Source organism: Oncorhynchus keta, chromosome 19, assembly GCF_023373465.1.
Source record: "Oncorhynchus keta strain PuntledgeMale-10-30-2019 chromosome 19, Oket_V2, whole genome shotgun sequence".
In the NCBI taxonomy this organism is placed as follows: Eukaryota; Metazoa; Chordata; class Actinopteri; order Salmoniformes; family Salmonidae; genus Oncorhynchus; species Oncorhynchus keta.
In genome coordinates, this window is record NC_068439.1 from 10,113,229 (window position 1) to 10,131,145 (window position 17,917).

Sequence of the window (17,917 nt, forward strand, 5' to 3'; positions counted from 1 at the left end):
ACTATTCCACCCTGACAGAGTTGGACTATTCCACCCTGACAGAGTTGGTCTATTCCACCCAGACAGAGTTGGTCTATTCCACCCAGACAGAGTTGGTCTATTCCACCCAGACAGAGTTGGTCTATTCCACCCTGACAGAGTTGGACTATTCCACCCTGACAGAGTTGGTCTATTCCACCCTGACAGAGTTGGTCTATTCCACCCTGACAGAGTTGGTCTATTCCACCCAGACAGAGTTGGACTATTCCACCCTGACAGAGTTGGTCTATTCCACCCTGACAGAGTTGGTCTATTCCACCCAGACAGAGTTGGTCTATTCCACCCTGACAGAGTTGGTCTATTCCACCCAGACAGAGTTGGTCTATTCCACCCTGACAGAGTTGGACTATTCCACCCTGACAGAGTTGGTCTATTCCACCCTGACAGAGTTGGTCTATTCCACCCAGACAGAGTTGGACTATTCCACCCTGACAGAGTTGGTCTATTCCACCCTGACAGAGTTGGTCTATTCCACCCTGACAGAGTTGGACTATTCCACCCTGACAGAGTTGGACTATTCCACCAAGACAGAGTTGGACTATTCCACCCAGACAGAGTTGGACTATTCCACCCTGACAGAGTTGGTCTATTCCACCCTGACAGAGTTGGACTATTCCACCCTGACAGAGTTGGACTATTCCACCCTGACAGAGTTGGACTATTCCACCCTGACCTATTCCACCCTGACAGAGTTGGACTATTCCACCCTGACAGAGTTGGTCTATTCCACCCTGACAGAGTTGGACTATTCCACCCTGACAGAGTTGGACTATTCCACCCAGACAGAGTTGGTCTATTCCACCCTGACAGAGTTGGTCTATTCCACCCTGACAGAGTTGGACTATTCCACCCTGACAGAGTTGGTCTATTCCACCCAGACAGAGTTGGTCTATTCCACCCTGACAGAGTTGGTCTATTCCACCCAGACAGAGTTGGTCTATTCCACCCTGACAGAGTTGGTCTATTCCACCCTGACAGAGTTGGTCTATTCCACCCTGACAGAGTTGGTCTATTCCACCCTGACAGAGTTGGTCTATTCCACCCTGACAGAGTTGGTCTATTCCACCCAGACAGTTGGTCTATTCCACCCTGACAGAGTTGGACTATTCCACCCTGACAGAGTTGGACTATTCCACCCTGACAGAGTTGGACTATTCCACCCTGACAGAGTTGGACTATTCCACCCTGACAGAGTTGGTCTATTCCACCCTGACAGAGTTGGTCTATTCCACCCTGACAGAGTTGGACTATTCCACCCTGACAGAGTTGGACTATTCCACCCTGACAGAGTTGGACTATTCCACCCTGACAGAGTTGGTCTATTCCACCCTGACAGAGTTAGTCTATTCCACCCTGACAGAGTTGGACTATTCCACCCTGACAGAGTTGGACTATTCCACCCTGACAGAGTTGGTCTATTCCACCCAGACAGAGTTGGTCTATTCCCCCCTGACATAGGTGGTCTATTCCACCCTGACAGAGTTGCACTATTCCACCCAGAGAGAGTTGGGCTATTTCACCCTGACAGAGTTGGTCTATTCCACCCAGACAGAGTTGGTCTATTGCAACCTGACAGAGTTGGAATATTACACCCTAACAAAGTTGGACTATTCCACACTGACAGAGTTGGTCTATTCCACCGTGACAGAGTTGGTCTATTCCACCCAGACAGAGTTAGTCTATTCCACCCAGACATAGGTGGTCTATTCCACCCTGAAAGAGTTATACTATTCCACCCTGACAGAGTTGTACTATTCCACACTGACTGTGTTGGTCTATTCCACCCAGACAGAGTTGGTCTATTCCACCCTGACAGAGTTGGACTATTCCACCCTGACAGAGTTGGACTATTCCACCCTGACAGAGTTGGTCTATTCCACCCAGACAGAGTTGGACTATTCCACCCTGACAGAGTTGGACTATTCCACCCTGACAGAGTTGGTCTATTCCACCCTGACAGAGTTGGTCTATTCCACCCAGACAGAGTTGGTCTATTCCACCCTGACAGAGTTGGTCTATTCCACCCTGACAGAGTTGGACTATTCCACCCTGACAGAGTTGGTCTATTCCACCCTGACAGAGTTGGTCTATTCCGCCCAGACAGAGTAGGACTATTCCACCCTGACAAGTTGGTCTATTCCACCCTGACAGAGTTGGTCTATTCCACCCAGACAGAGTTGGACTATTCCACCCAGACAGAGTTGGTCTATTCCACCCTGACAGAGTTGGTCTATTCCACCCTGACAGAGTTGGTCTATTCCACCCTGACAGAGTTGGACTATTCCACCCTGACAGAGTTGGACTATTCCACCCAGACAGAGTTGGACTATTCCACCCTGACAGAGTTGGACTATTCCACCCTGACAGAGTTGGACTATTCCACCCTGACAGAGTTGGACTATTCCACCCTGACAGAGTTGGACTATTCCACCCTGACATATTTCTTCTATTCCACCCTGACAGAGTTGGTCTATTCCACCCTGACAGAGTTGGACTATTCCACCCTGACAGAGTTGGACTATTCCACCCTGACAGAGTTGGTCTATTCCACCCTGACAGAGTTGGTCTATTCCACCCTGACAGAGTTGGACTATTCCACCCAGACAGAGTTGGTCTATTCCACCCTGACAGAGTTGGTCTATTCTACCCTGACAGAGGTGGTCTATTCCACCCAGACAGAGTTGGACTATTCCACCCTGACAGAGTTGGACTATTCCACCCTGACAGAGTTGGTCTATTCCACCCAGACAGAGTTGGTCTATTCCACCCTGACAGAGTTGGTCTATTCTAATCCTATTATTATTATTATTATGGAATATATTATTATTATATTATTATTATTATATATTATTGGTCTATTCCACCCTGACAGAGTTGGTCTATTCCACCCTGACAGAGTTGGACTATTCCACCCAGACAGAGTTGGACTATTCCACCCTGACAGAGTTGGTCTATTCCACCCTGACAGAGTTGGACTATTCCACCCTGACAGAGTTGGTCTATTCCACCCTGACAGAGTTGGACTATTCCACCCTGACAGAGTTGGACTATTCCACCCTGACAGAGTTGGTCTATTCCACCCAGACAGAGTTGGTCTATTCCACCCTGACAGAGTTGGTCTATTCCACCCTGACAGAGTTGGACTATTCCACCCAGACAGAGTTGGTCTATTCCACCCTGACAGAGTTGGTCTATTCCACCCTGACAGAGTTGGACTATTCCACCCTGACAGAGTTGGACTATTCCACCCTGACAGAGTTGGTCTATTCCACCCTGACAGAGTTGGTCTATTCCACCCTGACAGAGTTGGTCTATTCCACCCTGACAGAGTTGGACTATTCCACCCTGACAGAGTTGGACTATTCCACCCTGACAGAGTTGGACTATTCCACCCTGACAGAGTTGGACTATTCCACCCTGACAGAGTTGGTCTATTCCACCCTGACAGAGTTGGTCTATTCCACCCAGACAGAGTTGGTCTATTCCACCCAGACAGAGTTGGTCTATTCCACCCAGACAGAGTTGGACTATTCCACCCTGACAGAGTTGGACTATTCCACCCTGACAGAGTTGGACTATTCCACCCTGACAGAGTTGGTCTATTCCACCCAGACAGAGTTGAACTATTCCACCCAGACAGAGTTGGTCTATTCCACCCAGACAGAGTTGGTCTACTCCACCCTGACAGAGTTGGTCTATTCCACCCTGACAGAGTTGGTCTATTCTGACCCTATTCCACCCAGACAGAGTTGGTCTATTCCACCCTGACAGAGTTGGACTATTCCACCCAGACAGAGTTGGTCTATTCCACCCTGACAGAGTTGGTCTATTCCACCCTGACTGAGTTGGACTATTCCACCCTGACAGAGTTGGTCTATTCCACCCTGACAGAGTTGGTCTATTCCACCCTGACAGAGTTGGTCTATTCCACCCTGACAGAGTTGGTCTATTCCACCCTGACAGAGTTGGACTATTCCACCCAGACAGAGTTGGACTATTCCACCCAGACAGAGTTGGTCTATTCCACCCAGACAGAGTTGGTCTATTCCACCCTGACAGAGTTGGTCTATTCCACCCAGACAGAGTTGGTCTATTCCACCCTGACAGAGTTGGACTATTCCACCCTGACAGAGTTGGACTATTCCACCCAGACAGAGTTGGTCTATTCCACCCAGACAGAGTTGGTCTATTCCACCCTGACAGAGTTGGTCTATTCCACCCTGACAGAGTTGGTCTATTCCACCCTGACAGAGTTGGTCTATTCCACCCCGACAGAGTTGGTCTATTCCACCCTGACAGAGTTGGACTATTCCACCCAGACAGAGTTGGTCTATTCCACCCAGACAGAGTTGGTCTATTCCACCCTGACAGAGTTGGACTATTCCACCCTGACAGAGTTGGTCTATTCCACCCTGACTGAGTTGGACTATTCCACCCTGACAGAGTTGGACTATTCCACCCTGACAGAGTTGGACTATTCCACCCTGACAGAGTTGGTCTATTCCACCCTGACAGAGTTGGACTATTCCACCCTGACAGAGTTCCTGTGCATATATGACTGCAAAAATGACTTTAATTTCAATTACTCTAAGCTGTAGCAATGAGGCTCTATGAGAGTGGGTTAGATAAAAAAAATAAAAAAATTAAGCAGATTGAATTTGAACAGAAAATGTACCTAAGTTAACACATTTACTAGCCTCTTCCTGGGGCCTCCAACTCACTTAGTCTGCCCTGCCTCTTCAAGAACATGAATCAAAGAAACACAGTCTACTGGAGCTCATTAAAAACAACTGAGGAAATTAAAGAATTCACAAAGGACAACTTATTATCCAAATTACGGCACGCATGACATAGATTTGGTATTCATATTATGCAAATATAAGCAAAACAAAGTTGCAGTAAAAACAAGCCATTATGAATCAAATGTTGATCTAATATGAATAACGATCTAGTCTGAATTATTAATATAACCATTAACCACCTAATTCAGACACTTTGGATGGGATAAATTGATGTTTACGCATAAATCATGCAGTTAAAGCACTTATTTTGCGGTTAGGTTAGCCTAGGCTACTCACCATGCTATCGTAGTGGATCAGTTCAAGTTCGTACTCCGGCAGTATATCCGTTCTCTTGTTCACCAAGTCGAGGGCCATCTGAGCGGAAGGGAGGCATGCTTGGCCCCCGGGCCAGCCTCCGCTCATTGGGAAGAGGGCACCGATGTAGAGCTTCTTCTTGCCTAGAGCCGGGCAGGACCAAGAGAAGAGTAAAGTCAGCGAGGCGAACATCAATGTCTTGCCAATGATGGAGCGTCGACCCCCGGGTAGACTTTGACAGGACACCGCCATGGTGGAAGTTTTAGAGTGTCAGAAAATGTAGTATGCCGCTGATGGTTGAGAATTGTCTTGGTGACTTTGCTCCTCTGATATTGTTCTGCTGTTGCTGCGTGAAGAACTCTTGTAAGTGTGTGTTTATTCTCGTGACAAAATAAACTATTTCTATTCCTCATAAAATAGCCAATCTTTCTCAACACTAGTTCTACTGAAGGGTAACGTCGTTTTCGTCTGTAAATAAATGTTACTATTCAGTCTGAGGAACCTACACAAGAGGCTGCTTTTCTGTCTCTAAATTATTATTCCTCTCTTTGAACTCAACAATGTGTTGGTCTCCGGACAATAATACGACCCAAATCCACAGTAGCCTATAAATCAATCCAGTTGGATATCATTTACAGGTAGATATCCTCTTGCCGTTTAGGTTTAGCGAAATCAGTACCCGGCTGATAGTAAGTTCGTTTGAAATTAACAGACAGCTAAGGTCAATTAACGATACATGCAGGTTGGAAGTCTCTTAATTGAACTTGCTCTCTCGATATGAATAGCCACCAGAAAACCTGGCAGTGGTAGAACATAATTTGTATCCTGCGACCATTCTTTGTGTTTAGTATTTCCGCTGTCCAAGGTTCTGTAAAAGATTATATCACTGAGAGCGCCTGGACGCAAAGTCTCGGGAATTAGATAGAGAAATGTTGAGAGAAAATATTATAATGAATTTAGAGAGAAATAGGAATACATCCGACGGTAACCTACACTATTCAACCGTGCTCGTTTTAAATACTCATCTGTCCTTGCCCTATCCAATTCCCTACATACTCACTGCTCTCCCGGAAGATATTGCACTATGATTTAATTAAAACGGCACGCTAGGTCGTGCGCATGTTATGTAGGATCAACCGCCGCAATACAGAAACATGCCACAGTTGTCTATTCCTGCCGGTTAACGAGGCGCGTGTTGTCAACTCGGTATTTGAATGATGGCATTTTAAACGACAGGTAAAGCAGATAGCAAGAGTCGAACCCGGTTCAGCGGTTAAAAACAACACAATAAACGGTCACAGCAGTTTCGGGTTAAACGTAAGTGTTACAGTGAACAAGGTCCAAGCGTTATTTTTTTTCCCCGTCGACTGCAGCAGAGAGAGGGAAATAATTACAGTGGTCCAGGTTTACGTAGCACAGAGGGAGGTAGAGAGAGAGAGAGAGAGAGAGAGAGAGAGAGAGAGAGAGAGAGAGAGAGAGAGAGAGAGAGGTAGAGAGAGAGAGAGGAGAGAGAGAGAGAGAGAGAGAGAGAGAGAGAGAGAGAGGTAGAGAGAGAGAGAGGTAGAGTTTTGAGAGAGAGAGAGAGAGAGAGAGAGAGAGAGAGAGAGAGAGGTAGAGAGAGAGAGAGAGAGAGAGAGAGAGAGAGAGAGAGAGTTAGAGAGAGAGAGAGAGAGAGAGAGAGAGAGAGAGAGAGAGAGAGAGAGAGAGAGGGAGAGGTAGAGGTAGAGAGAGAGAGAGAGAGAGAGAGAGAGGGAGGGAGGGAGGGTAGTTGGTTGGTTGTTTTGCTCTATCCTTCTCCGTTTCACAAACCACTTTGAATTTGCAATCCCTTAACAGAGCTTCTCAATTACCGTTCTACTTCATGTTTTATTGTAAACTTTAAAGGTCCAATGCGCCGTTTTTATCTGGGTAGCAATTAACTTACTGTGATTGTTTTCAATTAAAATGGTCAAGCAAGAATTTCTTTAGGACTGTCCGGGTCTGAGTGGGGAGGAGAAAACTGAAAACGAACTGTTATTGGCAAAGAGGTTTGGAACTCTTTCTTATGTCATTTTTTTTTATAAGTTTATTTTTTTAACATTTTTTTTAAACTTTATATTTATTCATCATACAAAATAATCAACTACTTACATCCCTAAATCAAACATGTCTAACAAAACAAAACAAAACAAGAAATTACTAAATACATACAAAGTACCAGTCAAAAGTTTGGAATCATGTAGAAACCAAAAAAAGTGTTAAACAAATCAAAATATATTTTATATTTGAGATGCTTAAAAGTAGCCACCCTTTGCACACTCTTGGCATTCTATCAACCAGCTTCATGGGGAATGCTTTTCCAACCGTCATGAAGGAGTTCCCACATATGCTGAGCACTGGTTGGCTGCTTTTCCTTCACTCTGTGGTCCAACTCATTCCAAACCATCTCATTTGGGTTGAGGTCAGGTGATTGTGGAGGCCAGGTCATCTGATGCAGCACTCCATCACTCTCCTTCTTGGTCTAATAGCCCTTACACAACCTGAAGGTGTTGAAAAACAAATTATAGTCCCACTAAGCCCAAACCAGATGGAATGGAGTATCGCTGCAGAATGCTGTGGTAGCCATGCTGGTTAAGTGTGCCTTGAATTCTAAATAAATTACTGACAGTGTCACCAGCAAAGCACCATCACACCTCCTACTCCATGCTTCACGGTGGGAAATACACATGCAGAGATCATCCGTTCACCTATTCTGTGTCTCACAAAGACATGGCGGTTGGAACCAGAAATCTCAAATTTGGACTCATCAGACCAAAGGACAGATTTCTACCGGTCTGTTGCTTATGTTTCTTGGCCCACGCAATGTGGTAGTCCTCATGAGAGCCAGTTTCATCATAGATGTTGATGGTTTCTGCGACTGCACTTGAAGAAACTTTTAAAGTTCTTGAAATGTTTTGTATTGACTGACCTTTGTGTCTTAAAGTAATAATGGACTGTCTTTTCTCTTTGCTTATTTGAGCTGTTCTTGCCATAGTGTGGACTTGGTCTTTTACCAAATAGGGCAATATTCTGTATACCACCCCTACTATGTCACAACACAACTGATTGGTTCAAACGCATTAAGAAGGAAAGAAATGTCACAAATTAACTTTTAACAAGGCACACCTGTTAATGGAAATGCATTCCAGGTGACTACCTCATGAAGCTGGTTGAGAGAATGCCAAGAGTGTGCAAAGCTGTCACCAAGGCAAAGGGTGGCTACTTTGAAGAATTTCAAATATAAAATGTATTTAGATTTGTTTAACACTTTTTTGGTATATATATAAATAACATTACAAAAAATATATACAAAAACATAATTTAAAAAATATGGCAATTCTAGTGCAATTGTATTCACTCATAAAATGATTCAGGAAGATGTTTTTCTCATTGTAATTTACTAAGGATAATGTCTTAATAACAAGGTGATTAAATTCAATCAAAAATTATAATTTTTTTGACAAATAATTCTGGAGTTTTGTTTGTGTATAAAGTATTTGGCAACAAGAATAATTTAAAAAAATCATTTCAATTTCAAGATTTTCCACCAAGAAAGTTGCCTCTCCGACCATCACTCTCTCTCGCTTGGTCAAGGGACATTTAAGATACACGCCGATATGACGATGTAAAGTGTATTTCAAGGCCTGAGGGTTTATTGCCAAGGGCTGTCTACTTAGAAGTTGGACTGCAGCCATTGTTAGAGTGGCCAACTCTTTCTTATTGTTCTACTAACTAATTTACCACCAGGCAGGTCATAACTCCATCCCACCAAAACAGGCTGACATTTCAGGTGGTCTTTTCAAACAGCTCTTACACTAAAAGGGTATTATCATAATTTTCCCAATTTCACAGTATTATTCCACCCTCATAGTGTGGAACTGTACAGTATATAAAACACAGAAAAATCATGTTTTTGACTGCACTGGGCCTTTAACAAGAGCTGTTTTCGCTCTCTCTCTCTCTGTCTCTCTCTCTCTGTCTCTCTCTCTCTCTCTCTCTCTGTCTCTCTCTCTCTCTCTCTCTCTGTCTCTCTCTCTCTGTCTCTCTCTTTCTGTCTCTCTCTCTCTCTCTGTCTCGCTCTCTCTCAGCCCTCACTACCACTGTGCTGCATCTCTACGCTCTTCTAGCTAGATGCAAATATTTTAATTACAAATGTCAAGTAATTATCAAAGTAGACCATGGATTCTCTCATTCCTCTGCACTTCTCCATTTGTAATCTCTCCCTCCTCCTTGCTCTCTCTATGTGTGTATTGTATTGTATCTATGTCCTTCAGATGTAGCCCTCTCATCCTTTCTCAAACAGCTCTCTTTTTTCCTCCCTTTCTGATCTACTCTATCACGTCCTTCCACATGCCAATCAATAAAAACATTCAATTTAGCAAAAGGCATTTACCAAATGTAACGTAGCGATATAATTAACCATTTCTTTGTCTCCCTCCCTCCCTCCCTCCCTCCCTCCCACAGACTACATGGATTCATCCTTACATCCGTACCACCTCTCTCTGTCTGGTTGATGTATCTCTCTGTCTGGTTGAGGTATAGCTCTCTGTCTGGTTGAGGTATATCTCTCTGTCTGGTTGAGGTATAGCTCTCTGTCTGGTTGAGGTATATCTCTCTGTCTGGTTGAGGTATATCTCTCTGTCTGGTTGAGGTATATCTCTCTGTCTGGTTGAGGTATATCTCTCTGTCTGGTTGAGGTATATCTCTCTGTCTGGTTGAGGTATATCTCTCTGTCTGGTTGAGGTATATCTCTCTGTCTGGTTGATGTATATCTCTCTGTCTGGTTGAGGTATATCTCTCTGTCTGGTTGAGGTATATCTCTCTGTCTGGTTGAGGTATATCTCTCTGTCTGGTTGAGGTATATCTCTCTGTCTGATTGATGTATATCTCTCTGTCTGGTTGAGGTATATCTCTCTGTCTGGTTGATGTATATCTCTGTCTGGTTGAGGTATATCTCTCTGTCTGGTTGAGGTATATCTCTCTGTCTGGTTGAGGTATATCTCTGTATCTCTGTCTGGTTGATGTATATCTCTCTGTCTGGTTGAGGTATATCTCTCTGTCTGGTTGATGTATATCTCTGTCTGGTTGATGTATATCGCTCTGTCTGGTTGAGGTATATCTCTCTGTCTGGTTGAGGTATATCTCTCTGTCTGGTTGAGGTATATCTCTCTGTCTGGTTGATGTATATCTCTCTGTCTGGTTGAGGTATATCTCTCTGTCTGGTTGATGTATATCTTTCTGCGTTCCCATCTCTCCTGGGAAAATCCATGCTTCTTGCTGGTTAGAAAGTCGTGTGTCTCATCCTCCAACTACCCACATTCATTCCTTTACTTAAGTAGCATCTCCTTCTCTTAATAAGCTACAGATGTCGAACAACTGGCGAGTTACTTGTAAAATGTTCAAATCAGACTGAAATGTAAATAATATTAATTGCACTGTCAGAAGAATAACAAGCAAACACATGATAGTGTTCTGGAGAGTTTTACGAGTCATGTACCTTAGCGCCCAATACATTTAACTGACGTTTTGCTGCAAAGCTGATTAGACATTCTGGAGACTGTTTTAAACAACAGGGTCATTTTTTAAAAGGAGCAGATAAAGTATCTCTCTCTCTCTCTCTCTCTCTCAAATGTAAGGCCAGTTACTATCCCACCTCCCTCTGTATCTCTATCCTCTGCTGTGGTTGCCAAGAGAGGCTAGGGGAAGCTCTGCCAAAAACGGTCCAGTACAGATGGTTCTAAGAACCCTCTAGGTTCTACAGCACTGAGGCATGTCGTCTCCATAGCTGCATCCGGAATGGAACCCCATAGGGCTCTGGTCAAAAGTAGTGTTCTCTATAGGGCAGGGCTGCCCAATCATGTTCCTGGAGACCTACCATCCTGTAGGTTTTCACTCCAACCCTGTTCCTGGAGAGTTACCATCCTGAAGGTTTTTCATTCCAACCCTAATATAGCGCAACCTGATTCTAATAATTAGCCGGGGTTGTAGGGAGTGTAGATGTAATGTACATTTTGTGCCACCAGGGCGGCGCTCTTGTCATTCCCTCAGCCAGCCACTGGTGAGCAGTGCTATGAACAGCATTGTGGGGAATAAAAGGCCTTGGTTACAGTATCTGAGCAGCAGAGGCCCGTTGGTTGGCCGGCCGGTTGGTCCACTCCTTGGTCCGGTTGGCTCATTAGCCTGGGCTGCAGCCTTCGTCTGTGATCATTAATTCATGGCTCCACTTAAAGATGTTCATTGATTTGAACGAGGTTAATTCGTTCGGGATCAGAATGCTTAACTGGGTTGGCTCTCATTGTTTGTATTGCGAGGAGCGCAGAGCAACCGTCTCAGTCCTCCACAGCCTTGTCTGTCAAAACTGGATCCCGTCAGGCTTGGTTTCCAGTCGCAGCATTGGTATGCGCCATGACATCCACCAGCCCACACTCTCTGGAGAGTCTGGGATGACAACGTTGGGGCCTGACAGGAGAAATATGAAGTTAAAGGAGTTCTGAGAAGACTTTCCTCAACTGAGACACTCTGCTTCCCTAATGGCACTCTATTCCCTATTTGGTTCACTACTTTTGACCAGGGACCATAGGCCCTATAAAGGGAATAGGATGCCATTTGGGATGAAGCAATAGTCACTACCGTAGAGCATGGTAGACCTACTACATACACAGTGGTCAGTTACAATATACAAAACATGGATCTCTGTCGAGAAACCATCTCTCTCTCTCTCTCTCTCTCTCTCTCTCTCTCTCTCTCTCTCTCTCTCTCTCTCTCTCTCTCTCTCTCTCTCTCTCTCTCTCTCTCTCTCTCTCTCTCCTCTCTCTCTCCTCTCTCTCTCTCTCTCCCTCTCTCCTCTCCCTCTCTCTCCCTCTCTCTCTCTCTCCCTCTCCCTCCTCTGTCTCCTCTCTCTCTGTCTCCTCTCTCCTTTCTCGCTCTCTCATTAGACAGCCAAGCTCCTCTTACTGTAGACATATCAAACCATTCCCAGTACAGGACTACAGCAGCCAGCACCACAGCAATTTAACAAGCGTTCCCTCCCTACCCCTGTGCCAGGGGGAGTTGAATTAAGATGAAACTTTAATTACAGGATTGTGTTGCTTTACAGGGATTACTTACAGTGGATGTTGCTTTACAGGGCTTATTTACAGTGGATGTTGCTTTAGAGGGCTTATTTACAGTAGATGTTGCTTTACAGGGCTTATTTACAGTGGATGTTGCTTTACAGGGCTTATTTACAGTGGATGTTGCTTTACAGGGCTTATTTACAGTGGATGTTGCTTTACAGGGCTTATTTACAGTAGATGTTGCTTTACAGGGCTTACTTACAGTGGATGTTGCTTTACAGGGCTTACTTACAGTGGGTGCTGCTTTACAGGGCTTACTTACAGTGGATGTTGAGTTACAGGTCTTATTTACAGTGGATGTTGCTTTACAGGGCTTATTTACAGTGGATGTTGCTTTACAGGGCTTATTTACAGTGGATGTTGCTTTACAGGGATTATTTACAGTAGATGTTGCTTTACAGGGCTTACTTACAGTGGATGTTGCTTTACAGGGCTTACTTACAGTGGATGTTGCTTTACAGGGCTTGTTTACAGTGGATGTTGCTTTACATGGCTTATTTACAGTGGGTGCTGCTTTACAGGGCTTATTTACAGTGGGTGATGCTTTACAGGGCTTACTTACAGTGGGTGCTGCTTTACAGGGCTTATTTACAGTGCTTGCAGGAAGTGGCATAGTATTGCTTTTATGATATACTGATCAGCCCTGACACATATCGTAGATGATGATCAGCCCTGACACATATCATATATGATGATCAGCCCAGACACATATCTTATATGATGATCAGCCCTGACACATATCGTAGATGATGATCAGCCCTGACACATATCATATATGATGATCAGCCCTGACACATATCGTATATGATGATCAGCCCTGACACATATCGTAGATGATGATCAGCCCTGACACATATCATATATGATGATCAGCCCTGACACATATCTTATATGATGATCAGCCCTGACACATATCATATATGATGATCAGCCCTGACACATATCATATATGATGATCAGCCCTGACACATATCGTAGATGATGATCAGCCCTGACACATATCATATATGATGATCAGCCCTGACACATATCTTATATGATGATCAGCCCTGACACATATCATATATGATGATCAGCCCTGACACATATCTTATATGATGATCAGCCCTGACACATATCGTATATGATGATCAGCCCTGACACATATCTTATATGATGATCAGCCCTGACACATATCGTAGATGATGATCAGCCCTGACACATATCATAGATGATGATCAGCCCTGACACATATCGTAGATGATGATCAGCCCTGACACATATCATATATGATGATCAGCCCTGACACATATCATATATGATGATCAGCCCTGACACATATCTTATATGATGATCAGCCCTGACACATATCGTAGATGATGATCAGCCCTGACACATATCGTAGATGATGATCAGCCCTGACACATATCTTACATGATGATCAGCCCTGACACATATCTTATATGATGATCAGCCCTGACACATATGAGATAGATGATCAGCCCAGAAAATCTTATTGATGATCAGCCCTGACACATATTAGATGATGATCAGGTGGAACACATATCTTTATGATGATCAGTTTTTGACACATATCTTATATGATGATCAGCCCTGACACATATCGAGATAATGATCAGCCCTGACAGATATTGAATATGATGATCAGCCCTGACACATATCGTAGATGATGATCAGCCCTGACACATATCATATATGATGATCAGCCCTGACACATATCTTATATGATGATCAGCCCTGACACATATCTTATATGATGATCAGCCCTGACCATTCGTAGATGATGATCAGCCCTGACACATATCTTATATGATGATCAGCCCTGACAGATATTGAATATGATGATCAGCCCTGACACATATCTTATATGATGATCAGCCCTGACACATATCTTATATGATGATCAGCCCTGACACATGTGAAATGATGATCAGCCCTGACACATATCGTAGATGATGATCAGCCCTGACACATATCGTAGATGATGATCAGCCCTGACACATATCATATATGATGATCAGCCCTGACACATATCTTATATGATGATCAGCCCTGACACATATCATAGATGATGATCAGCAATGACACATATCATATATGATGATCATTAAAAACATATTGTATATGATGATCAGGTGACACATATCGTAGATGATGATCAGCCCCTGACACATATCGTCAAGATGATGATCAGCCCTGACACATATCGTAGATAATGATCAGCCCTGACACATATCATATATGATGATCAGCCCTGACACATATTGTATATGATGATCAGCCCTGACACATATCGTAGATGATGATCAGCCCTGACACATATCGTAGATGATGATCAGCCCTGACACATATCTTACATGATGATCAGCCCTGACACATATCGTAGATGATGATCAGCCCTGACACATATCTTATATGATGATCAGCCCTGACACATATCTTATATGATGATCCAGCCCTGACACATATCATATATGATGATCAGCCCTGACACATATCAGATGATGATCAGCCCTGACACATATCTTATATGATGATCAGCCCTGACACATATCGTAGATGATGATCAGCCCTGACACATATCTTATATGATGATCAGCCCTGACACATATCTTATATGATGATCAGCCCTGACACATATCGTAGATAATGATCAGCCCTGACACATATCATATATGATGATCAGCCCTGACACATATGGTTACATGATGATCAGCCCTAGACACATATGGTAGATAATGATCAGCCCTGACACATATCTTATATGATGATCAGCCCTGACACATATGGTTACATGATGATCAGCCCTGACACATATCTTATATGATGATCAGCCCTGCACATATCTTACATGATGATCAGCCCTGACACATATCTTATATGATGATCAGCCCTGACACATATCTAGTGGATAATGATCAGCCCAGACACATATGGTTATATGATGATCAGCCCTGACACATATCTTATATGATGATCAGCCCTGACACATATGGTTAGATAATGATCAGCCCAGACACATATCTTATATGATGATCAGCCTGACCATATCTTACATGATGATCAGCCCTGACACATATCTTATATGATGATCAGCCCTGACACATATCGTAGATAATGATCAGCCCAGACACATATCATATATGATGATCAGCCCTGACACATATCTTATATGATGATCAGCCGTAGCCTAGTGGTTAGAGGGGGACACATATCATATATGATGATCAGCCCTGACACATGGTTATATGATGATCAGCCCTAGACACATATCTTATATGATGATCAGCCCTGACACATATGGTTAGATAATGATCAGCCCTGCACATATGGTTACATGATGATCAGCCCTGACACATATCATATATGATGATCAGCCCTGACACATATCATATATGATGATCAGCCCTGACACATATCATTATGATGATCAGCCCTGACACATATCATATATGATGATCAGCCCTGACACATATCATAGATGATGATCAGCCCTGACACATATCTTATATGATGATCAGCCCTGACACATATGGTATAGATGATGATCAGCCCTGACACATATCATAGATGATGATCAGCCCTGACACATATCATATATGATGATCAGCCCTGACACATATCTTATATGATGATCAGCCCTGGCACATATCTTATATGATGATCAGCCCTGACACATATCATATATGATGATCAGCCCAGACACATATCGTAGATAATGATCAGCCCAGACACATATGGTTACATGATGATCAGCCCTGCACATATGGTTAGATAATGATCAGCCCAGACACATATCTTACATGAGGGATCAGCCCTAGACACATATGGTTAGATGATGATCAGCCCTGACACACACACACACACACACCCCTTCAGTGTGTGAGGACAGGGGGCAGAGATTTGGGCTAGAGCTGGCAGAAGCGATGGCTCTGTGATGGGCCTAATAGGACTGTGTGCTGGTTGGCCCTGATGGACCTCCAGGCCACATCTGCTATTCATGGAATCTGTGTTTTCTGGCTCCGATGTGAAGCCTAGCGGGTCATTGTACAAGAAAAGCTCCGGCTCAAAGGAAAGCAGGGGGTTGGAAGGGAAAGAACCTGTTCCAACCAGCTAGACCTGCTAGTAATATGGCCACAATCTGCCTAGTCTTATCACTTAAATTATTAGTGAAAGTGATTTGGACAAATAGTGCTATCAGTTCAGTTACTGCTATACCACCAGTGGTCATTACAATCACACGGATTATATTATACGGGCAAAAAAAGTATTTAGTCAGCCACCAATTGTGCAAGTTCTCCCACTTAAAAAGATGAGAGAGGCCTGTAATGTTCATCATAGGTACACTTCAACTATGACAGACATAATGAGAGAGAAAAAAATCCAGAAAATCACATTGTAGGATTTTAATGAATTTATTGGCAAATTATGGTGGAAAATAAGTATTTTTTGTTTTTTTTAATAGTTTTTTTCTCATTTTGTCTGTCATAGTTGATATAAATTCATTACACATTCAGTAGCAAATCAATTCCACAAACTAACTTTTAACAAGGCACACCTGTTGAATTTAAATGCATTCCAGGTGACTACCTGGAATGAAGCTGGTTGAGAGAATGCCAAGACATGTGCAAAAGTTGTCGTCAAGGCAAAGGGTGGCTACTTTGAAGAATCTCAAATATAGATTTGTTTTACACTTTTTTTTGGTTACTACATGATTCCATGTGTGTTATTTCATCAAAATATTATTCTACAATGTCGAAAATAGTTTTAAAAAATATTAAAAAACATCTTGAATGAGTAGGTGTCCAAACTTTTGACTGGTATTGCATATACCCGTTGATTCTTCAAGAATATAAAATGCCTCATGAGCTGAGTCCAACTGTCATATCCCATCAGAACCTAAAATAAGCTTATTTTTTTACTTAAATGTTTGTAAGTAACGTAAACTTAAACAAACACTACAGTATATAGCTTCAAAACATGGTTAAAACTACAATTTTGACCTTGCATCCATAGCTCTGTCTATGAATGTAAGAGTGGTTACATTTCTCAAGGCCCCATCCCTCAGCTTTTTAACTAAAACAGAGGACCACTATGTTATTCCTTCAATTGCAGACTGTAGCTGTAGAGGGCCACTTGAACTAAAATATTATTAATGTAAGTGTAGGGGCGGCAGGTACCCTAGTGGTTAGAGTGTAGGGGCGGCAGGTACCCTAGTGGTTAGAGTGTAGGGGCGGCAGCGTAGCCTAGTGGTTAGAGTGTAGGGACGGCAGCGTAGCCTAGTGGTTCGAGTGTAGGGACGGCAGCGTAGCCTGGTGGTTAGACTGTAGGGACGGCAGCGTAGCCTAGTGGTTAGAGTGTAGGGGCGGCAGGTAGCCTAGTGGTTAGAGGGTAGGGGCGGCAGGTAGCCTAATGGTTAGAGTGTAGGGACGGCAGCGTAGCCTGGTGGTTAGAGTGTAGGGGCGGCAGCGTAGCCTAGTGGTTAGAGTGTAGGGACGGCAGGTAGGCTAGTGGTTCGAGTGTAGGGACGGCAGGTAGCCTAGTGGTTAGAGTGTAGGGGCGGCAGCGTAGCCTAGTGGTTAGAGTGTAGGGGCGGCAGGGTAGCCTAGTGGTTAGAGTGTAGGGGCGGCAGCGTAGCCTAGTGGTTAG

At 43.6% G+C, this 17,917-nt stretch overlaps 1 protein-coding gene across 3 annotated transcripts in view; it reads right to left on the reverse strand.

Moving 5' to 3' along the window:
• Positions 1 to 17,917, reverse strand: part of LOC118397627 (gamma-aminobutyric acid type B receptor subunit 1-like) — a 301,998-nt gene that overhangs the window by 189,018 nt on the left and 95,063 nt on the right. For all 3 annotated transcript variants that reach the window (XR_008070123.1, XM_052469313.1, XM_052469312.1), the window contains exon 7: positions 5,118 to 5,278. Coding sequence is in view for 2 of the 3 variants with exons in the window: in XM_052469313.1 (XP_052325273.1) it covers positions 5,118 to 5,278 (161 nt within the window). In the remaining variant the exon portion in view is untranslated. The remainder of the gene's footprint in view (positions 1 to 5,117; positions 5,279 to 17,917) is intronic.